The 25075-nt window shown below is 36.3% G+C and overlaps 1 protein-coding gene across 1 annotated transcript; it reads left to right on the forward strand.

The window, feature by feature from the left end:
* Positions 1-47: 47 nt before the first annotated feature.
* On the forward strand, positions 48-24240 carry mop (tyrosine-protein phosphatase non-receptor type protein myopic). Its single transcript, XM_019045340.2, has 18 exons — positions 48-352; positions 519-721; positions 2060-2237; positions 2656-2800; positions 4070-4179; positions 4616-4792; positions 5914-6155; positions 7021-7153; positions 8331-8465; positions 9374-9605; positions 10654-10853; positions 12000-14177; positions 14679-14885; positions 15973-16245; positions 17011-17192; positions 17563-17867; positions 18396-18530; positions 19859-24240. Exons 1-18 carry the CDS (start codon positions 266-268, stop codon positions 20071-20073), a joined length of 5337 nt encoding a protein of 1778 aa, XP_018900885.2. The 5' UTR covers positions 48-265; the 3' UTR covers positions 20074-24240.
* Positions 24241-25075: the final 835 nt, after the last annotated feature.

Here is a 25075-nt window from a genome sequence, read left to right on the forward strand (position 1 = left end):
GATAACTCGACTTTCGACTTCAGCTGATTCGAGATATGAGTCATATTGGTTTTGATTTGACACTTGACAGATAACAGATTATAATTCGTGTTTTTCGCCGAAACTTTTGAAATTATTGGTGCTTTTTTCTAATTTATAATGTGGATACGTCTGCTATCAACGAAGTTTGATACAGACACAGCCTTTGAGCGTTAGTCAGCCGATAAATTTCATCTCCTTTTTGTAACCTGTCACTTCTAAGGATCAGTTCTAGCTCCCCTCAAAAATGGAAGCGGTTCCAAGGCTTCCCATGATATACTTCGAACTAAATACTAGTCCAGAATCTGTAGACTTTGGCTCAAAATTGAAACAGGTAATCAGCGCTTCTAATTTCTATCTAGAGTACAGCCTGTTACATTTACTGTTACGTGTTGCTCGGCTAGCCCTCTGGGGCACACTCTGTATCGTCAACCATGATTCATAACTCATTTTACTGTCCTTGTTTCCACTCCCATAATTTCTTGTTTTGATCTTTCCAGTACATTCGAGATCACTATCATGAGAATCCAGAAACTTACATGAAAGAAATCTACAGTCTAGAATCATTGAGAGCTGCAGCTATTCGCCCTCAAAGGGATGTCGATGGATGCTCCACGTTGAAACAGTATTACTGCCAGTTACATTTCCTGCAGAGTCGCTTTCCTATGTCGAAGGATGGAAAAGCTGCTGTCAACTTCACATGGTATGTTCCAGTATTTTGAAGTACCATTTTCACACTAGTAATTTTAAATAAAAGGTTGAAAGGAGGAATAGGGCTGTTCGTATCTTCTGCCAACTGCAGACCTCTGCTGTCTCCAATGTTCCCTTCATTCATATGCACACAATAACCATCACTTCTGTTTACTTGCAGGTGTATGAGGTCATTAGAAAGCCTCGATTAGGATGCCAGGTTTCTTATTACATGACATGTTTGTTACTAGAACTCATATCAGATATGTGGGTAGTCATTTACTTTCTGTTTATAAGTGACTACGTTACTATTGTCCAGGAGTAATCATAGATTGACTACGAGCAATGATGCCACTGTGCGCAGATATGTTAATCAGTCCACCCTATTCAACAGTTAAAACTAAACGACTGTCAACTTCTCTGATATGATCTCTATTCAGAAACATAAGTACAAGCTGTTCTAATAACCATATTAGGTTGTTGGCTGAGCATTCTTCTTATTTGTTACCATTCGATTTGAAAATCTTGAGTGATTACATCCAAAGATGTAAAGACGGAGCGCTGAGAGCAAAAAATGAAGCCACCTCTCCTTTTGGTTAGAGGATTGGCGGCAAAATGGGGACAAGTTTTAAATTCAAACAAAGGGCGGGAATAGAATAAAATAGTGTAACCAAAGTATTCCAGGTTGATTCTTGCTCAAATTTACTTACCCTTATACTTTTTTTAACTTCAGACTATTTTTGGTCCACCATCGACCTATTAATCTCATTTCGGGGGTAACGATCATCTTGAACTGCACTGAATGGTTTGCTCGAATCTATTCGGCTCCCATGAGCAAAAGAAGTATTAACTTTATCTGAGATCCCTACTTGTTACCGAGTCAAAGTAGATTTATTATAAAAAGTGTCTGTCCCAACTTTATTGATTCGTTCGTGTCTGGCATTTGAAACAAGTTTAGAACAAGAAATTCTGCTTGCCAAGCATGGATTCCTGTGCTCATTATCATACTCACATAAGCATAGAGCGCCAGGACGGCTTCTTTTCTTTCCCATGTCATTAGATACGAGTGCTTCATCTTTATGTATTTGTTTACTACGAAATGATCACCCACTTGTAATGTAGTCCTCCTTTAAAATGAGAAGGCAGAAGTTGAGCTTTGTACCTTCAGCTGTTTTGATACATATGAAGTAAAATTATTCATGAAATACTTTAAATTTTAGAGAAGAGTCGACCATTTTGTTCTAAATAGATGGCGCTTTATCCGTTTGCTACCCTAGGCCTTGCTACCTTTCTGAATGTCTCTTGTTGCATCTGATGTGCGAGTTGTAAATATTTTTGAACTATGTCACAGGAATGATCTTTACTCAAACTCACCAACAAGTTTACCGGATATACGATTTGAAATGGTGAATATACTCTACAACATAGGTGCCCTCCATTCTCAGCTTGGTGCTGCGGACAGTAGACTTACGGAGAATGGGTTGAAATTAGCATGTACACACTTTCAATGTGCTGCATGGGCATTTCAGGTAGATGTTCATGTGTTCATCTTTTAGTCATTTTGAAAGACTTTACTGCATCTTTGAACATAACTGGAGCTCTGAGATTTCAAGGTTGATGAGCTTAAATCAGTTTAAATCCATTATCAGAGGACAGGTCACAGAGGAATACAGGAGTTCGCAAAATTACTGGGTGGCTTTGATACGCAATATGGACCTTATAGATTCCAATATAGATCTGGCTTTGCAACAAGAATCTTCTATAAATAATATATAAAATAATTACATATAAAATATTGTCCTTATGCAACATTGCAATGGTACCCCTTTCTTAATTTTGAATTATTTGCACTGAGGTCCCTTCTCTGAAATACGGTCTCTTTTAAGTCTTAGTAATGGTCAGTACTTCTTTCAAACTTGTATTGTTTTTTTTTTCTTTTTTCCACAGCATGTTAAAGACTCCTACCCGCAAATGCCTGGCATCAATGTTGCGCCAAATGTCATGCAATTCAAGCATCAGATGTGTCTAGCTCAAGCTCAAGAGTGTATTCTCGAGAAAAGTATGGCTGACAATAGGAAGGCAGCTATCAATGGTAAGTCCTAGTTGCTGCAAATAATATTATAGTGCTTTCAAAGATTAGAGATGGAACTGTCATTTGTCCGCCAAGTCTGACAACACCAGCAATAGACCAGAAGGAGAAAAGTAGAAAAACCATAGAAAGGCTGGGTACGAGGTCTGTTAGATTAGAAACCGGATTTTGGTGATAACTAGCCCAGTGTGCGTCCGAAATAGGTTTTCTTGGACTTTCCTGATAGCTGAAAATATACTTAAGAACGTTACGTTCACAGATTTTATTTCTTTTGATCCGTGTCTATTCTATGCCATCTTGAATACGAGTATGTCAGGTGCGTTCTGCGATTATCATCATGCAATCACTGATAGAGCAAAGATTTAACATTAAATTTTGTTTTAAACTCGGAATACCTCGTTCCAAAACTTTTGGGTTGCGAAGTAAAGATTACCAAGATCATTGTATGAGTTGTTCTCACTGTTTTAAGTGGGTTAAACGATTCAAAACTGGTCAGGAGTTCGTCGAAGATGAGGAGCATGGGAATCGACCATCAACGGCAACTGACATTTGTCCTGTGGAAAAAGTGCAGGCAAATGTGCTTGAAAATGGTCGTTCCGAGCTTGCTGAACAGTGTAATATTTCTGAAGGCTCTGTACATACAATTTTGATAGAATATGTAGACATGCATCGAGTTTCAGGTACACTTGCCCCTTGATTGTTGTCCGTTGAACAAAAATCCAACCTAATGTCAATTTCCCTTTCGCTGCTTGAACGTTCTAACAATGATCCTACATTATTAGATAGGATCATTTTTGGTGACAATACTCGAGTGTATGGCTACAATATGGAGACAAAACTCCAATCATCCTTGTGAGTTGAAAAATGTAGTGCAAGACCGAAAAAAGAGAGAGAAGCTTGGTCAAACATAAAAATTGCAGAACACCCATGAGGTTGTCTTACTTCAAGCCACATACCAACAAAGCTAATCAGGATTTTGCAAATTTGTGAACGTAGCATTCTTAAATATATTTCCAGCTATCAGGAAAGTTCAAGAAAACCTCATTCGGACGCATTGTGGGCTAGTTATGACCAAAATCCGGTTTCTAATCTAACAAGACTTCGTACTTACAATACCAAAGTTTGCGGTTTGTCAAAAATACCAAAATTAACTGGATTTGTAAATTAATTTTTGAGTTATGTTATAAATTCGAAATGGGTTTGTCTGTCCCATGTCTCTATCTGGCTCTTTTGTTTTTTAGACGTTTACCTAAATGTTTGTATGTCTTACAGCAAAAGTGGCAGTTCAGATTGTTGACTATTACAATATGGCAATGAACATGATCACTACTCTCGAAGAAGAGGGGTCCACTCTTTATTCCATCGGCACTAAGCATCTCAAAGTAAGTGTTCAAAAATTCATCTGTTAAAACAGGTAATTCTTAGGGTTATCTCATATCTAAAATTTAAGTGTAGCTCAGGGATGCAGAAAATCTAAGCCTTATTACTTTATTGATCTTTTTTTCTTACAAAATTCCAAAGTAATGATCTTTTTCTTACCCTTCATTTGCAAATTGCTAAAATTTTGCAAAGAATGTGCATTTTTAATTGTGAGTTTGCCAAAAAATACTCGATTTCTATCTCAACTCGGCTGGAAATAAGTAATATTTGCGCTGGCTTACGAGGCCATCTTCTCCTTTTCTGGGAAGGTAATAGATTGGTGTAACAGTTCTTCTTGGAAAATCATTTTTCGATGCATCCGAAAGCAAATGCAATGCAACAATCAGTTGAGACAGTTTCCTTATGAATTCTCTAAATTTTCTCTTTTCTCTCCATTAGCGATGGCGGAGGTACGTTAAATTCAAAAGTGCCTACTATGCGTGTATATCTCTGCTGTACCAAGGGATGCAGTCTGAAGAGCAGCAGAAGATGGGTGAAAGAGTTGCTTACTATCAAGCAGCTTCCGACAGACTGCAGGAAGCTTTTAATCTTTCGAAAGATATTGAAAACCAAGAGGTAATTTCCATCTTATCAACATTTGTCGTAAATCCGTCAAAACAGAAGGCTTTATTTTATTTTATTCCTTTTGTTCCTTTCATCTTTGTATTTTGATGAATTTTAAATTGAGGGATGAACAGCAAAGTGAGATAAATGAGAAAACAGAGTCAAGTATGATAGTATGAATGAATGTGTATTTTAAAACAGTCGGAAAAATAGTCTTTTACCTTCAGGTTGAGTCTTCTGTGTGTATGGAGCAGAGACAAGAGACCCTCCAAAAATATCTTGGCAATGGTGGAAGCTTTTACTTTCAGGACTTCAAAATTAAACCGTTGACCTACCTCCTTGGTTGATTGTTAACAACAAGTTGGCAGTTTCGTTTTGCAAACAAACCGAAGTTTGGGAAACTTTTTTAGCACATAACGTCACCCGAAGCTCATTATCCACCAAGTAGGTAGGTTAACAGCCGGAAAAAGAGTGATGACTGTTGCTCCCTTATAATTGTCTATAAGGAAGTGTTAAATCCCCGAAAGTAAAAGCTTCCACCTGTCGCCAAGAGGCCAGTGGAAAGTCTCTTGTCTCTGGTATGAAGTTAAAAATACCCTACATGGGATGGTTGCATAGCACGATAAGTTAATATAAATAAGAAAAAAAAAACATGTTTGCCCTCTTCACTCTAATGTTTTTTTACGGAAAAATTTTGAAACATTGGTGTACTGACAGGTGGCTTACAGCAACGGTAGGTGGTTTCAGTATGAGTTACTTTGCAACTGATTTTCAAAATCTAAAGCTTGTCTTAAAGCTCCAAGTATGCCTAACACACAATTCTCTACTGGTCTGGCTGTTCCCTTTTAGTTAAGTAAACTGGTATGGTGAGGCTTATCGGCGTTGCGACAAGTCTTAAGGGCCATTCATAAAATATAAGAAGAGTTAATAAAGAAAAAAAAAAATTATATCACTTTGAAAATTTGGGGAAATTTCTCTGTAACAAAGGACTTGTCTGATACATAGCATGTATTTTCGTTGATTTCAATCAGCTGCCGATTTATTATGTAGAGAGTGTACTGATCTTATATTCTTTCAAGTAAGTACGGAAACACATCTGAATTGTATTAATCTTCGTTTTCCTTCTGATCCAGGCGGTTCAAGAAGCGCTGACTTTTACAATGGATGTAGTGGTGGGCAAAATGAAACCAGCTCAAAATGAAAATAATCTTATCTACCACGAGAAAGTCCCCGACAGAGAGGCATTGCCTGATGTGAAAGGAAAATCTCTGGTGCGAGGCATTGCTTTCAGCGTCAATGATACAGAAATATCTGGCCAAGATATTTTTGCCAATCTAGTTCCCATGAAGGCCCATGAAGCCTCCTCACTTTACAGGTAGTTATATTTTAATGTGTCCTTGCATATTGCGTTGCTTTTTCCCTCTTTCTGATTCCAGATCTAAATAATAATTGGGCCTCCTCGTGATGAAAATCTGCCATCCCTTATCTCTGGCAAAAGTTACTAAATCTCCCAACCACACCTCTATTTTTATTACTTTTGCTTGCAGAAAAACTAATTTTGAAAGTTATCGTATAATTGAATGTTCCTTGCCAAACCGTAAACTCGTGTTCACAGATATATTTCTATCCATTTAGAAATCTAGATCTGCAGCCTTTGGTAAATTCAGCTGTGAAAGTGGCTTTAAATTTCAATCATGTAGAGGATAATTTAAATTTTATTTTTCAAATATTGCTCTAGGTAGCCAGTTCCTAGCTACATTTAAGACTTTTATTGATTGCATTTGCAGACCAGTGGTGTAGAAACTTTTCAACTACGTGACCTAGTTGTGTGCTGGTCACGAGAAATGAAGGAATCCCTGCAAAAATGAGAAATAACAGGAGAACCGCCATGAATTTGGGACAAAATAGTGGAATCCCATGCAAAATGCATACTTTTAGTAGTGGTAAAGTCTAATTTTTTGGGTGAAAGATATTAAATATTGGTTAAAAATTAGAGAAGTTTGATTCAATTTTTGAGGAAGTCTCAAAACTTTCTGCACCCATGTTGCAGACTTTCCTATTTTGAGCAACAGTGTTCATGATTGACTTTGATAAAATTGTGTTATGACTTTTAAAGACTGGTGCCCCTCAGGTCTGTGTATTTTTGATCAATCTAGCAACTTACACCTAGCATCTTACAATTTTCAAGCTCATTTTTTATTTAAATTCATTTATTTTATAACTATATCCAACTGTTTTAGTGAGGAGAAAGCAAAACTATTACGCAGAGTGAGCGGAAACATCGACAAGAAGGAAGAGCAGTTGGTCAGTTTCATGTCGTCATTGCAGTTGGATTACCTGCACATTTTCTCGCAGATGGATAAAATCCCTCAGGTATTAAATTTCAATTTCTGTAGAAGTGATTTATAAGACCTTTTTGTTGGAAGGAACTAAAGGAATTTAACAAGAAATCTTAACCCTTTCCAGTCCGCAGCAGTTTTCCACGGCCGCCGTGGCAGGTCCACGTCTTTTTCCGATGTTGTCAACAAAGACAGTGGTTTCCAAAGGGTCCACCAAAGGCCGCCACTTGCTGGAGCAGTCAAATATACCCGACATCGGGCCTGCACAGAAGTTCAAACTTTTGGGCAACTATATACGACATCGGACCTAAACGCGTTATTTTTCACGGCGAATATATCTGACATTGGGCTGGAAAGGGTTAAAACCAAGGCGCAGTGGTTGTCAAATGAATGTTGTTCAAGATAACAAGAGTTTTGATACGTATGTTATGGAATATTCATTAATTTTGCTTTAAAAGGAATACATTCACACCAAACTCTAAAAGCTGTTGGCTACCTAGTAGACGTGTTTTGTTCGATGCAACAATTGTTTCCTACTACCGATTTTGTGTTATTTGCATCACTTTTTCACAACCAATGAGAGCAAAGCAGCTAGAAGTGAGGTTAGAAATCCTGTTAACAAATGCACACAACAGTCCTAACAAGCTCCGAGGACGTTCCAATTGTTTCGAAACAATGTTGCAAAAAAGTTGCCCAATTGCAGTGGCGTGGCGTGAATTGCGATATATCGATTGTCATACCATTTCAACCCATAGTAAAGAATCGATTATTAAGGTGTTCGCTGCGAACACCCTGTTTATCGATCCTTTTACATAGGTTAAAATGGCCGATCAATCGATAGATCGCAAAGCACGCCACGCCACTGCCAAATTGTGCAAAAAAAATAAACGAATAAAAGGAGGCCACGCCCCTTATCAGAAAGAACATCTGAACAAAATACGATTGTTACGAGATGCCCCGAGTTGTTACGTCAATCAAAATACGACTAGTGAGTTCAACTCAAAATTAGTATGAAAACATGAAAAAACTGTTAATTATGACCAAAAGAAGAGTAACATGTCACTTTCAACGTTTAATAAAATCAAATCCGAAAACAATTCCTGTAGATGAACTCTCCTCACCATTTAATCTATTGAGGTTATTTTCAAAATGTAAATTTTTTAGTGACCTGATTCATTGGATGAATTTATTATTTTCTCTTGCCCCCATAGGAGCTGATTGATAGCTGTGCAGCAATGACTGGGAAGACAGATGCCATTCAAAATTTGATCTCCTCAATGAACTCATTAGCTGAAGTGAGTGCTGAAGTTGAAGCAATGCTGTCAGAGACTTTTGAATTAATACAGGTAATTCATTTTTTTTAATTACGTTAGGGGTACCCAGAATCAACCGGACGGCCTTTTCTCTGGCCGTCTGTTTTAAACTATTGACTAATGAGTAAAACTCAATTTGAAGAGTTACAAGTAACTCCTAATGATACACCATGCCAAATTTCTAAGCATAAAACCTACCTGAAAAATGTTTATGGCTGTTTTGCTTAAACGTATCTCTGACGAGCATCATTTTTTTTTTAAAAATTGAACATTCCAGAGTGGCTCTAATGATATTCCAGAATGTTATAACCTCTGAAATATCCTAATGAGATGTGTCAGATGTCGAAAAGAAAAGGTCATTCTTTCATTCAATTTATCTTCATCAGATATATTTTATGATTTCTAAGGTTCTAAGATATAATGGTTCTGTTTTTGAACATATTCAATTTTTGCTGGGGTATTTAATAAGCGATCTCGTACTTCTTACTTTTTTTTAGTTATTCAAAAACTCTTTAAATACCCTTAAAGTTACCATAATTCCATGAAAATGTCTGAATTTTGTTTCACTTATCTTTCGTGAGCCATTTTTTCAGTAGGTAGCCTTGTCAGATCAAGAGTAATATAATGCAATAGCCTGGTTCAACAAAAAAACACAAGAAAAATACACTAAAGTATGGATATACAAAGGTAGATAGAAATTCAGCCTTTTTTGGCGTTTAGCCTCGTATACTCATGTTTTAGTGTATTTTTCTTGTATTTTCTTGTTAGGTTATCAACACTGAATTTTTCCACCTCTTTCAAGAGCAGACAGTTTTAGTATTACATTTTTTACACTACGTCACCCACTCCTCAGGCTAATGTAACAGTCCATGTAGTTAGGAGCTCTGTTCCTCACTCAAATCTTTAAATATTATTTTATCTTTTGTTATCGTTATTTTAAGGCGGAAGAGGTAGCAGAGAAAGAATATCAAGAGGTGATGGGGAGTCGGCCACCTTCAATTGTTGCTACAGACCTCACGCGAGAAGCTAACAAGTACCAGGAGGCCCATAAAAAGGCCTCGGAATCAAATGAAACCCTACATAAAGCTATGACGCTACATATAACGAACTTGAAAATTCTCATGCTGCCCCTGAATGAGTTAACTCAGCAAATACCGGTGTTACCTGCCTTAGGTACGTCATCTGAATGCATTTACGTCATTGACTGACATTATTACTCTCGTGTCAATGATCATGAATGTACAATTATAATTTCAATCAAAGTAGCAATGCTGATTGTAAGAAATCTTTGCTGAGGGATCAATTGGATTGCATTTTACAAAAAGGAACCAGAAGCATTGCAATGTTGCTAAGATTGTGCAACTTCTTTTATGTTGGAAGAAAACCCTGATTATCCATTAACAGTTACTATTTTACTTGCTAAAAACTTTAAATTTAAGACAAAACTTACCATGTAAATTTCATATTTTTTCATGATATCAGTAATCTATCGCAAAGTATGAAGTTACACAATCTTAGCATCATTGCAATGCTTCTGGTTCCTTTTTGCAAAATGCAATTCAATTTATTGTTTTGATTGCATACAGAGAAGCCTTAATGAAGGCAGGTATGACTTATGTCATTATACACAGGAGCCAATCATAACACATGCTGATAAGAATTTTACTGGAGATATTGATAACAAGGCAGTATCTTCGCTATCTTGATTCCTTGGGAAAACTTCTGACATTAAAGTACGTAACAAAAGTTTCAAAGTGCAATACAGACTTTTGAGGGGTAATCTCATTTAAATTGTTTTGCGAACAAAAATTACTTCCTATGTAAATGTCTTTGATTGGTGCCGAAATTTTTAACAAAAGTCACGAAAGTTTTAATGGACAAAAAAACACGACCAGAGCAAAAATCATGATTTTAACAGGTTTCCAGTGTATTTGTGTACGTTCCAGTACATGTAAACATATTTCTGTATCAGTACTTTCCAGTGTATCTTCTCTAAAAATCCCAACTTACTTTCAAATACATGTACATATCAAGAGGTGAGCCCCAGAGCTGCAGCAGTTGATGTCCCTTGCTGTGTTTTTTTGTCCAGTTTTTGTTGTATTTTTATATTTTCTCATTTTCTCATCATGCACTTTTTTTTTCAATGTCTGTCATGGTAATTTTTCAGAACTTTTTCATCATGCACTTTTTTTTTCAATGTCTGTTGTGGTTTTTTTTTCAGAACCTGAAGAGGAAAAAATTCTGAATGAGCTACAACTTCTTGTGAACAAAGTCGATGAAATGAAGCGCCAAAGATCAATGTTGAACAACCAGCTACGTGAATCAATCTGTAACGATGATATTACAAACACCTTAATAATCAAACAAAATGAAGATCATGAAAAAATATTTGCAGAAGAGCTTAAGAAACATGATAAAATTGTAAGTATAATGAAGTAATATTAGTCTGTCAGTTAAGAACAAAATGAGCCCTCTATAACAAATGTTTTGCTTAAAAATTTGGAGTAGCTTGCGAATTTTACCTTTAACAATGTAAAAAATATTCAGTCCAATTTTGGAATAATTGAAGAAACTTTAGGATTTTTATAAATGGGAAATGAGAGAACACCTACTCAACCAACAGCAGACAGGACCTAGTAAAATGGTTCATTTTAAAATGATAAAAAGATTGAAATTTAAGCGAGTTTTATTAAGTTATGTTATCAAGAAAAAGAATTTGGCACCAGCCAACAAATTTTACTATCATTTTACTATCATAACGTTCTTCACAATCCACTGATCTAGAAACCTTTAAAAATAATTAAACTTTTTATGTATGTGTCACCTTTGAGAAACTTAGGGCTGATAAATGTATTCTTCAGCATTGCAACTCAGATTTTCCAGAGAAAATGATGCAACACTGGATTGGTGTTTGAGGAGAACTCATCTTTCCTTGCTGACGGAAGGAGATGAAATAGACACACGCCCCCACATTCACGTTTCTTGGCTGAAAAGAACAAAAACCTCCAATGGATGGCAGCAAGCATTCCCGTGTTGTCCAATATTTGATTCATAAGAAGTGGGCATCATTCAAGCCTTAAGTCAAGGTTCACTTTTTAGCCCTGATTTCCTCAAAATTGACACATCAAAAATTTGATTTTTACCGCTCAGCGTTCTCAAAAGATTGTTTAATCCTATGAAATAATAACGGAATTTAACTCGTATGGAATTCTTCGCTTGACTTGCTGGTTTTCCTTGTAATTTGCTAGAAAATTCTGCACATAAAATTAAAAAAAATTCTGTGCAGGACCCTTTTTCATATCATTTCTCTTAATTCATCCTTCTAGAGATTGGTAATTTTTGTGAAAGACGACTTGTAACACGTATGTAAATGAAGAATTTGTTGAACATCTACTCACTGTTTGCTTTCAGGGATTTTTGTTAATTGTCTCCTCGGAGCCGGCTTTCGTAAAAAAAAAAAAAAATTTGCACATCTGAAATTTTGCCAAATACTGGAAAGCTATGAAACTGTCGCGGTTTTTTTTTTACCCGATAAATTAACAATTTTTGTTTTTTGTTTCTCGCCAGATTCAATTAATAGACCAAAATTTAGCTGCCCAAGAAAACATTCTACAAGCTCTTTCAGAAGTTTACGCCCAATTCGCTCCAACGCGCAAAAGAATCAACGAAGTCCTAAGGAAAAGGAACACCATGGTCTCAGCTCTATTATCCTCGTATGAAGCCTACGAGGATCTATTGGCTAAGTCGGGCAAAGGCCTCAAATTTTACAAAAAGCTTGTCACGAACATCAGCAAATTGTTACAACGTTGCAGAGGCACTTGCAAAGTTCAAGAGGAAGAGCGAGAGCAGATGTTGATGAAAAATGGGAAGCTCGTTCCGAAGCCTAAACCAGACAACGAGCCTGTGTCCAACAACTCAGGTCCAAAACTGAAAGACTACTTAAACTCCAAAAGAAACACCACACCCCCAACAACTAACTCCAACCCATCACTGAACACATTCTACAACCCAAATCTCTACCAACCTGGAAGCACCAATCCAACCTCCGCATCCCCTCAACCAGCCCCGTTCGTTGATCCTGCCTTATCTATCCCTCCAGTGGAAACAAAGCCTCAATGGGTACCCTCCATAAGACCTACACCGCTAGGATCTGAAGGTACTAATACACCATCTAAACCTCCGGAAATGCGTTCAGACTATCCTGCTTCGGATTCCTACCAACCGTATTCAAACGCCACTCCTTATTCACAGTACAATCCTTACCCTCAGAATTACAGTTATGACCCCAGCAAGTATCCCTATCCCCAATCGGAGAAACCTACTATCCCCACTGCATACCCAAATTCTGCAGAGCCCTCGAATAACTACATGAACGACTTGAAAAATGCCACCTACCCACCATCAGTGGGCACACCGGCATCTCAGTCGGGCGAAAATCCAGCGGCAAACACTGTTCCTAATTTTCCAAGTCAACCTTTATCCAATACAAATTACTATCAAGCTCCTGATGCAGGCAAGGTTGCTTCCGCTCAGTCGCAGATTCCGTACCAAAGCTTTACACCTCCCGCCTCTTTAAATAATCCAACTCAGTATCCGCAGCCTTACACATCAGCTCAAACTTCTCTCGAGTTATCACAAACCGTTCAAAATTACTCTTTCCCCGAAGCAGCAATGCAACAAGCCTCTTATCCAACTTATTCTACACCCACAACTCTGCCAACGCAAACAGTTACTGAACCCTCACTCTCGTATCCATCAAATACGGTCTATTCTAATCCTAACGATGTCTACATTCCAAATCATTACTCCGGCCTGTATAATCAGTATGAAACTCAAACGTACCCTGGATATTCGGCAGGATCTCAAAACAACACCAATTATGTGACTGGTTACTCTTCAGGAACAAATCAACAAACAACCGATCAAAGCGCCAGCTATCAGTACTACAACTACAATGCCTCTGCAGCAACTAGTAACGCATACCCTGCTCAAAATACATACTATCAGCCTGCTTCAGAATCTCAGCCCACCCAGTTTGAAGATCCAACAAAGGCATATTCTCAAACAGCTATCAGTTCCTACCCCATGGCTCAGCCCCAGCAGTACATGAACATGCAATACTCAGTACCATTTTCCACGTCTGAGTTTCTTTACATGCAGCAACAACAGGCTTTCTATACAAACGCTGGTCAGTATCAGACTCTCCACACTAACTCTTCGCAAGTTGCTGAACCCAGCACTCCAACGCCACCAACAGGAGTTTACGCTCAGCCTAGTGATCCAAACTACATGAACAACTACTATAACATTCCGTACGGTTATCAGTATCAGTCTCCAGTACAAGAAAATGTTGCACCGGCAGCTCCATCTCCAGCACCTGCAATGCCAGCTCCAGAGCAAGTGCAAAGCCCATTGGCACCGCAGAATTCTTTGACTTACATGCAAGCTCATACTTCAAACGCTGGCACAACTTTGACCTACTCCATGAACAGATCAGATGCTGGTTCAAATCTTTCTGATGCTTCGTCAAATGTCGATCTTTTGGCAGGATTAGATTTTAATGTCTCACAAGCACCACTGATCCCGACCGATTCCAAAAACTCTTTGGCCAGTGAGGTGAAAGCAGAAGCAAGCGATACCCCCAAGGTCAATGTGAGTCAAGTCAGCGATCAGTTAGCAGGCTTAACGCTTCAGAAAACAGGAAACAGCGAAGAAGTGAAACCCAGCAGTTTTTTATCTAGTCAGGTAATTTTATTTTCATTTGTTAATAGTACTGAAACGTTGCAAAGCAATGTGTGTACCATGCTGTAGCCTCTTAAAAAAATACCTTTTCATGTTACCACTATGAATCTAAAGGTAGCAGCCTCACAACTACCTTCTGTATTTGACCATTGATTGAAACGGTAAATTTGTTCTCTTGAATTTAAAAACTTTCTGCGTTTATACCTATTACTAAGAGCATCAAGCATTGCACTGACAACACTTACACCAGTACTGATGAATAACTCGTTTGCTGTCAGGAAGATACTGATGAGGAGTTTACTTGGTGTAGGTGCAGTACTGACAAGTTATCTCTTTGTCGTTGGTACAATACCGGAGAATGAAGCTGTCTTTTGTTGAAAATCTGAGAAACGTACAGTTGAGAGAAAGCGCCCATTTATTGGTAGTCTCCAGTAATTCAAAGGGCCAAGATCGTGCTTACTTGTGGTACCAATTTTAAACCATGGTCTCAATCGTTTTTTACAGTTGCCGCCTCTCTCTGTGCCAGCAGTCGATGACAAAATATCTCCCCACAGACCTGCATCAAAAGATCCATTCGATGATCCTGAAGTCCTAAATCAGTTCACCCAAGAAGTAGAGAAGTTTGATAAATTCATTGAAAGCCTCACAGCTAAGACGCTAAATGGTCCCACACCTCTAGACATGAAATGGAAAGAACTGTGCGATTTTCAGGTAAAAATTTCCACTTTGGTTATTTCCCTCTCCCTCCTTCGCTCCGCCCTCACCCATATTGACTGGGGGACTGAAAACTCAGGTTTTTTGCCTTTATTTAACAAGGAATAGACATGCTATTGAAAGTAAGTGTATCAAATATCAATGTATCCATCATACACATCTACCAAAAATAAATTTTAAGCCGCCCAACAGGAGTGAAATCAAAGGTACCCTGCGGAAAGAAATTTATCAATTATTTACATCAATTGATCTTCAATATGCCCATTGATTTTGATGGATTGGGAACTCATAACGGGCCTGTTGCAAACTTTTGCTAGAGCAAAACTAAGAGATGTTTCTTATACATAATGCCTCAAAAATCACAATGAGCACATCGGCAAAGTCTGAAATGTGTAAGATATTTGCAGTTTTTTGAGCTTCCCGCATCAAAAGCGATACCACGGCACAGGTAAGCATTTTGTTAGAGGGTCGGCAATATTCATCACGGCCGACGCCTATTCGCCAAAACACGTCTGATGGGACGAGATAACACCTGACCAGGATAAGACCAGATAACAATCGGCGTGTTTTTACGTTCATATTTTCCTTGCCCGTCTTGATTGACCTTGAACTCTCCTCGAATTTTGTGCGGAACTGCGGAAGCGTCAGCCATGATGAATATTGCTGACGATGGAGCGACTCCTCTAATAAAATGTTTACCTGTGCCGTAGTATTGTTTTTGAAGCGGGAAGCTCAAAAAAACGCAAATTTCTTACGCAGATTGTGAAGTTTTGAGTGCATTTCAGACTTTGCCGAACAAACAACTCTTATTTTTGCCGCAGGAAAAGTTTGCAACAGGCCCATTTTTTGTAATTACACCTTGGCTGCATTGAAGGGTTTTGTACTGTTGAATATGATGCATAAATAATCTGTATGAGTCTTGAAGCCATTTTGGGCATTGTATTATGAGGAACTTCATTTTCAAATCATATCCCTTTACGAGAATCAAACCTTGTCAAATTTTTTCGAGATTACTTTTTATCTTTCCTTCTGTAATTGTGCCCTTTTTCTCCAATTTACTAATTTATCATTATTATTTTCACAGGAAAAAAATGTAGCAAAACAAAGTATATCTGTTGCGCGATGCTATCCAATGAAAAATAGATTCCCGGACATTTTACCGTATGACACCACTCGAGTAGAATTGCCATCTACCAAAGATGACTACATTAATGCTTCATTCATTCAAAATATATCCTCACTTTGTCCGCCAGCAATTCTAACGCAAGCACCTCTTCCAGCGACATATTCAGATTTTTGGACAATGATCTGGGAACAGCAAGTTGAGCTAATTGTTTGTTTACAGACAGACTCAGAGGTAATTCTAATTTTTACTTTTATTGAGCCTTGGATTTTAAATTTTCAACTACACTTAAAGCTGAAGATCATTTCAATGCACCTAAATCAATCACTTTAAAAATGAAAGAAGACTTACAGAAATTATTTTCTAAATTAAACAGTCTGAATAGTTATTTATAGCGTACTCTTGTAAATTGACTAACACATCACATTAGCACTTCATCCATTCAGGTTGATCTTTGACCATATGTTGTAGGCTTTTGAATTGGTTTAACATGGATAATGGAACTGATTTCAATAGAGAGGAACCAGTTTTTTGCTGTTTTCGGAAAATAGCATACCCATAATCGATTTATAAGAGTATTTATCAAGATGATTAATTTGATATTAAGAAACCTTTCAATATTTTTCCCATTCACTAAAATGGGGATAAAAATGTGCAGCTTTTTGTTCCACCAATCGTAAGCATGTATGTTAGTTATTTGCAGCCTTTTGCTCCATCTTATGACACAGAAGTCGGCAAAAACACTTCTTTTCAATAGAATTTTTACGATTGCCAGTGTCATTTTGAAGATGACGAACTGTCACCATCACAACTATGCATAAGAGTTTAAAGTAACAGTGTTACCTTTTTCCGCCTAAAGAAAGTGGTCCACTCCGAGAAGAATGGCTCTTTACAAAATGTGTGACCCTTTACTCCTACCCATCCCATTTTAAAAAATTCCGTATCATAATCTAAAATTTGGTTGTTGTTAATTTTCTCAATTTATTTTATTATGGACAGCTGGAAAATCAAATTTATTGGCCGGTCGAGAAAGGCGCAGATCTCAGTTTTGGTCGTTTAAAATTAACACTCCAAAGTTGCAACAACAGAAATCAATGGATAGAGCGTATCATACAGATCAGTGATCAACAGAAAGCTTCAAGGAACATTATTCACCTCCAATTGACCAGTTGGCCTGGCAGGTAAGGAAATGCCTCTAAATTTCTAAGTCCGAATTATCTCTAACCCCAAATTTTTTGGATTGTCATTTGCCGGTGAAACATAAGTTTATAGTACAACTATAAATAATACAATTAATAACTATTCCTAGACACGTCCTGGTATGTTAATTTTTTGAACAGATACCGTAAGCTTTTTCAGCGGCCAATTACGCAGAGATTGTTTAAAACAACAATGTAGAAAGAACTATTAATGTATTAGTAATGACAATTAAAATTTGAAGACAGTAAGCTAATTTTGTTTCTTCAAAATGTGTCACTGAGCAAAGAACAGAAATTGCACATTAATGTATAAATTACTGCTGATCACATATCAATTCCTTGACTGTTACAGCTCTTTCCCCCCATCACCAGGTCCTTTCCTATCAGTGGTATGCGAGTGTCTGAGTTTGTATCGGCAGCAACGAAACTTGGCTCATTGTGTTGTCATTCACTGTTTGTCTGGAGTTGGTCGCTCCGGACTGTTCCTCTTAGTATTGGCTGCAATTGCTGAAATCAACTCTGGTCAAGGGATTCCGGATTTGATCAATCTAGCTGGCAAAATGTCTTTGTCAAGGAAAAATTGTCTACGAGACCGAGAACACTTAAAATTTGCCTATCAAACAATTTTATATTATGCTCAAGATTTACTGATGAAACGTAAGTTTTCCTTGTTTTCTTTTATTTTCATCCGCGTTTCATCAAGATCGCTGGTTTTATTCCAAGAAGGATATCTTTACCATTAGTAATAAAAGAGGATATTGCTCCAGAGCAAATGCCTTAAAAGTTCCCTCTTCTTTCCCTCTTTTCTTCTCACAATTTTTGTTTGTTTGTTGAAAAGCCTCCAAACATTGTGTGATTGCTAGTCAGAAAGTCATGCTCTTCAAAATCCCACATGTACGTAAATATCAAATCAGAAATATAATATATCAAGGGAACAATTTGCTCAGCACTCTGATTCTGCAATCAGTAATGAAGTGTACATTGTTTCAATAATGCTTGATGCATTAAGGTAATATTTGGTAAAGAGAAAGTCAAGGAACAGAAAATTCTCTCTCTCCTTTTGTTCTACCAGGTAACATTATTTTTTTTTTTTCATTTTTAAAATATTTTACAAATGTATTTTTTATCTTCTTCAGCCTTAATTTGAATCAAAAGAACTGTAAATCTTGATCTCAATTTTTTCAGGTGGTATTTTAACAACAAAATCTAGTTTCGAAGAAAAACGTAAATCTCATACTAGGCACCCATCTGAAGATTTCTTAATGAACCTCCCCAAAGGTGTGAAAGAAACAGAACCTGCAGCTTTGACAAGTAGTTCAGGTATGACATTCTATCATTACAAATTCGAATGGCTTCAAACAAAATGAGCCAAACTACTTAAGATATTGCTGGAATTTTTCTTATGCTTCATTTTCTTTACAGAAAACCGTGCACCATTCTGCCTTACAATTTTAGGAGTATGTTCTGAATAATAAACGACGATATTCTTAAAGTATCAGGGTGCTGTTTTCTGTTAAAAAATCACACGTGAGCAGTGTTTGAAACTCACAGGCGCCAATGCGCCAAATGCGCCTAAAAGATGAAGGCTCTGCGCCAACATGGCCCCTAAAAATTCTTAAAAATCTGGATTTTCATAGGAAGCACCGAAAGAAAGAAAAACAAGCTTTTTCTATTCTTCACGATTTCATTCTTAGTGCTTTTGTCTTCCCCAAGTTACAGCTACTTACTAGTTCTATTACGAAAACATCTTGCGTCTAACTTATCACTAAATGCGCCATAATATATCCGTAAAAAGTCAATTTGGCCCCTAAAAAATTTTCAATGGCGCCTAAAAATCGGACTTGATGCGCCACATGACTTCTAAAACTCAAAGGTGAGTTTCGAACACTGGAGAAAAATTTAGATCACCCCAAATGCTGCCAACTTAATTTTTTAAATTCTCCTTGCTCAGCAATCAAAATCACAGAATGAGTTGCTCTTCTTTCATACTGTTTTTAAAAATTTGCTGTGGCTCTTCTAAGGTCCAGTGTAGTAATAGGAATAATTAGACCACGTGCTTTAATTACCTCAGGACTACGCTTTCACAAAATTCCATTTAAACAAGGACGAACATTAAGGGCCTCCTCCTTGCGAGTTTGATGCAGTTTGACTTGAAAATGAAAAGTCTGTGTTCAATTAATACATACTAATACGTCAACTGCCAGATCAGTCCTTAGCACCGGCACTTATGGAAGCCATTCTTAAACCATTTCCACTGAGTGGAGAGAGCACACCATCATCGCATATCTGAACACCCTCGTTACACCTGTAACCGAGAGATGACAGTTCCACTGCCTTCGAGCAATATCCGTCAAACTTGCAAGTTTTTAGCTCCTCTTAACTTGCTAAAAATTATGAGGCAAACTGTGGTAGTTAACGTATTAAGGAAGATCAGGAGCAACAGTACGATATGAAATAACATTGCACGAAAGAGCATACCTACATTAACTTTTCCTCAATGATGCAAGAAAATCGTTTTGGTGCTAACGATTACTAACATAATATAGAGGAAAAATTCTGAATCACTGATATTGTGTCCAGTATGTAAAGTATTTATTTAAATTGTAATCTTTGGCTGAAGCAAGTTTTAAATTTTTGCCCCTGAACAGATTCTTCCAACCAAACAGTGGCTACACCATCAAGCAGTACATCAAATGTCGCAAAAGAACAAGAGAGCATTCGCGCTGTCAGTTCGGAAGAAAATAGAAGAAGAAATGAAGAAGTTTTCAAAAATACAGGATTAATAACATCATCCGGTCAAGAGAGTGATCCCCTTAGTCAAATAGATCCACTGTGGTCCCTGAAGAAAGCCTCGGAGAACTGATCAATCTACGTACGGTGAATTACACATTGGATTTTAATAACATAATTTATCTAACTAGCTTAAATTTAATTTCAATTCTTTTCCTACCCTCTCCATTGAATATCCATCACTGAAGGTGAATTGACATTTTTAATACTGTTTACTGTCAGATGACTTTTTTGTGGCAGTTTATAAAACTTTCTTTTTTCTCATGGTAATTTTCTGTACGGCTCTGCATCTTTTTCACTGTTCACATTTTTGTCCCCATGACCTCACTGATCAGTTATTTTACATATTACTTGCTTTCAAGTATAATTTTCCAAATCAGAGAAATGTTAAATATGTAATATTTTTGTGGGAGCAAGAAACTGTCTAAAGGTTTGTTATTAATATTTTTTTGTCTTTTCATCTTTCTTTCATTATTTTATCGACGAAATAAAAACAATTTCGATTATGATTTGCAATTCTATTTTTCACATTCTTGTTTAACTTTCTCATTAAGAGTGAGTAATTTTTAGACTACCTTTGAGTATTTCTAACCTAACAGTATACTTCTCATTGCCTTCTTGTTCCTCTACCCTGAAGGTCTTTAAATCACATAGCTGAGGTTATTTTATAGACAAGGAGTACCTAAATTGTGCCTACATATGTTGGGGAGGAAATGTCTGAGAGGTTTCAATACTTCCATCCATCAGTTTAATCATTAATTCAAAATCCATGAAAAATTAGTGCTTTTTATCACATATTAAGATTTTATAATAAAACGCAGTTATACATACACTTATTGAGCTCTTAGGGTCATTATTTAGATCAATGAATTAAACTGTCTATTTTATGCTTAATTTAGTTATCTTTATTTATACTTTTTTTCATACAATGATGTTTTATAAGTCAAACTACTCTTTATTGTTATGTAGTTTTATTTTTATAGTCTTACGTAAATTGAACCTTATTACTATAATTGATATTAGCATTCATCCTTTGAGTAAAATTTTTGTTTTCAAAAGTCAGTGACTTCACTAAACTTTTTTGCTTTTCCTTCTACATTCAAAATTTTTCTGAGGGACCTTCTTTTAGAATTTATCATGGAAGAAAAAATATGAACATCTATGTAATATTAACATTTATGAACATATATTCATGATGATTCCATGAAAATACAAGGGGGAAAAACGGGAAACAAGGCTAAAAATACAAAATAAAACACAGAGATGTTTCGGCTCAGTTTTGAGTCCAAACGTCTTGGTGTTTTTTCGTGTATTTTTAGCCTAGTTTCCTATATATTCATCCTTGTTTTTTTTTCATGTCATCATTGTGAAAGGTTATTGTGTAAAACCTGTATCCATAATAATTCCCTATTTGTATCGATGTCCCTTTCATAAATTTGAGGAATACATCATTTTATAATTTTCTATCAATATTTGGATTCTGCTCTTGCAGATAAAACAGATACATTTCTTAATATGAAGATTGATTGAGGATTGAATAGAATAATCTTTCTTGTTCTTGTAATTTTTATGTACTGTATTCAATATTTTATTCACTTCTTATTTAATTTGTGATAGTGCCCGTAAATGAATTGGAAAGTAACAAATTCATATGTTAAATCCAAATAAGAAGGTTGTTGAAGGTTAAAGATTTTTCAAAACTTACACTGTCAATGAATAATTTAATGGGTGATTTGTTCAATGTAAACTAGTGCACTTAAGAAAATGCTTAAAGATTGGTACACGATGGACCATGGATGATCTGGTACAAGTCCGGTAATAACACTAGTATTTTTGTAGAAATTTATTAATACAATGGAAGGCCTTGTACTTTGCCTGCGCATCATCAGTATTCCCACAAACATTTTTTCACGGGAAATTTCAGAATCTTTTTTCCCAAGAGTAAAGAAAAATGACTAGAAATTTCAGAGAAATGTGTTTGATGGCTCTCCTATGTAAACAAATGAAATATAAGTAAGAAATATTAAAGTAGAGTAATCAAGATACATCCCTTTGTGCGGAAGACAAAAATTCGCTGGTTTTGAAGACACAAAGAGATGCGAGAGTAAGGAGAGATGAGTCTTTAAATAACTACCTATAAGAATGATGGTATAACTCATCAAAAATAATTTGGGTCACTTTCTTATGTTCAATGAAGACAGCCTCCGCACTTTCCGCACCACTACTCCTGCCCCAGCAAAATATCGCATATCACCAACATTGCCCTATCATTGAGCCATGTACCTATTCAAACCCTGAGTTAACAACTAACACACACTGAGAAAGTTAATTTTTCGAAACATGATTTTTTATAGGCACTGTATTCTTTGTAGGTATTCTTAAGATCAATTATTTTTCATTGTCATTTTAATAAGATACATTCTTAACTGGCTTTCCTTCTTACATTCACCTGAAATTAATTTTTACTCATAGAATGATTGTTTTGAGTGAGAGTTTCTCGGCTAAAGTAGCGTTTCTGTAAATTATTGTACTACCTATTTTATACTTTTTCTAGATGTTTTCGTATCACAGAGCCTTATTACAGACTTACAAATTTAAGGCCAGCTCATTTAATTCAATATTTATCTTTTTTTTTATTTTTATAATGAACGTTGTAGAGCATTTTTGACTGAAATTTTTATGGTAGGAAGATAACAAAATGCATTTTTAGGGACTTATTATTTTACTCTTTCTTGAATGTATTCTATTTAGTTTTACCTTATTTTATTATTTATTTGAGTGGATGTTTTTCTGTCTCTCTCTCTCTCCCTCCCCTTCTGGTATGGACGCAGGATTTCAAATTGATGTCTTGTCCACATTATGCGTTCTTGCTGCAAAAGATCAGACTTTGAAACATTTTCATACAGCACAAAGATAATTTTACCCCATCATAAGCTGTAGGATGATTATTAAAACTTTTAGTTCAATTCTGTATCAGGATATTATTTAAAAACCAAAGGTGAGCGACATCACTGATTGCTTATTCCATGTGATCCTCTCAAATTTAATTCAAATACGTAGTATCTTTGCTTGAGAGCACAGCTACAAGTATCGATAATGGCGGTTTTTGGGCCCACCCGGAATTTTCTCATCTCTATGATTTTTGGTCATTTTTGGTCTCCTACTAGCCTTACCATGGGTCCAAAGGCCGATTTTGGTGGTAAATGCGAGTTTTACAGATTTGAGATCGAAAACGCCGCATTTTTCACCAAAATCGACTCTTACACCCATGATTATGCTAGAACTGGACATGGAAGACACCAGAAATGACCAAATCAAGACGCCGTTCGTAACGCACAGACCTCCAATGATGAAAAAATCGTAGAGTTGAGGAAATGAAGCCAGGGTGGGCCCAAAAATAGCCCTTTTCAATATCCCTCCTTTTAATTATTTTGAGTCTGACAAACCAATGATGCCTTTCAATTTCTGCCAAGTTTTAGATCTTTCTGTTGGCTTTCTCTTAATCTAAAAATTTTAATAATCAAACTGCTGGCAATTATTTCATCAATCGGTATATTCTCATAATTAATTAAGGTAGCGTTTTGTTATATAGTTTTGGGCAACGGCTTATTTTTATTATTCTAAAACCTACCTTTTCTCTAACTTGTGTTTTCATTTCTCCTCTTCTTAAAATTTTATTCAATCAAGCATGTCTCAACAACTATTCTTTTGTTTAATGATATCTAGATGTTTTTATGACGCATGTCTTTACTGTTAATTTCATAGCTGTAGTAGCCACCATCTTCATAAATTATCTATTGATCATCTTTATTATTAATACATAAAATATTGTGTTTTCGTTATCATTTATTAATTTTACCTCTTAAATTTTCTTGATCTGTTTTCATTACATGCCCTCTTTTTTCTTTTGCCTCAAAATAATTATGAAGCTTTATTAGTATCCCATGAAACAATGAACAAAGCTAGGTAAATCATGTTTGCAGGTGCTATCCTCTGATATTAGAATAGTTAGGTGATGAATGCTTTTTCAGAATCACTAAGTCGTTGGGCATTTCACATTTACTTTGTTATTTGCTTTTTAATTCAATTTTTTCTCATTTATGTCCATTTTATAAGTAGCCTCCAAGGTTTTGTAAAATTAGCAGCATTTCTTTGTAATTTTCATCCTGATGTTTGTATTCTTTCAAATTGTAATATTTTTATTTAATTTTAAAGTATAGACACTTTGAATTCATCATTACATCAATATCTTCTCATTATTCCTTTTTTTCTCCTTCAAAGATATTCAGGTAAAATCGGCTGATGGTTCTCTCCAAAGGTGTTGCATAAAGCCACTTAATCTTCTGCCCCATTACCTTCAACTTTTTCCCATGAAAGGCAATTTTCAGGAACAATTTTTAGGAGTTGTTAACTTCTTGTGGTATATTTCTGGCCACATAATGATTCTTTCATCGATCATGATTTTAACGAAGAATTATGTTGGGATAGTTCAGAATCTTTGCTCTTGCTTTATTTTTAAGGAGCATAAATTTACGGAGATCTTCACGTAAACTTTGTTGGAACATCCTCAGACAGTCAATAAAAATAATGCGTGTTGTCATAATAGGATAAAAAAAATTGTTCTGTCTCATTAGAACAAAAGTTTCAGGAAGTTTGCCTCGTTGAATAGGGTTACCTACAGGGTTTTCTGTTTTTATCAGCAATACATTTAAAATGCAGCATGGAAAAACAGGACAGTTTTTTTTGTTTTTTTTGTTTGTTTTTTTTAAAGGGATAATCAGTTTTAAATTTATCAGAACCTCAGAGTTTATCTCTTTTTCAATCAGGAGAGAACAGGGAAACTTCAATTTTAATTCATCCACAAAATTTCAATTGAGGGGCTTAGCAGGGTTAGATTTACCTACTTGCCGCCCATGAGCCGCCTGTATTTTGCCGCCTCCTTCTCATTCGTATTGAAACATCAATAAAAACCATCAAGTGAACTTGCCAGCGGGGGAGGGGTGCATAAGACGCGTTTACTCGTGTTGAACACATGTTTTGGGAATGCCCTGTCAACACTAGTAGCAAAAGTTAAG

The sequence above is a fragment of the Bemisia tabaci genome, chromosome 7 (genome assembly GCF_918797505.1).
Source record: "Bemisia tabaci chromosome 7, PGI_BMITA_v3".
Lineage (NCBI taxonomy): Eukaryota > Metazoa > Arthropoda > Insecta > Hemiptera > Aleyrodidae > Bemisia > Bemisia tabaci.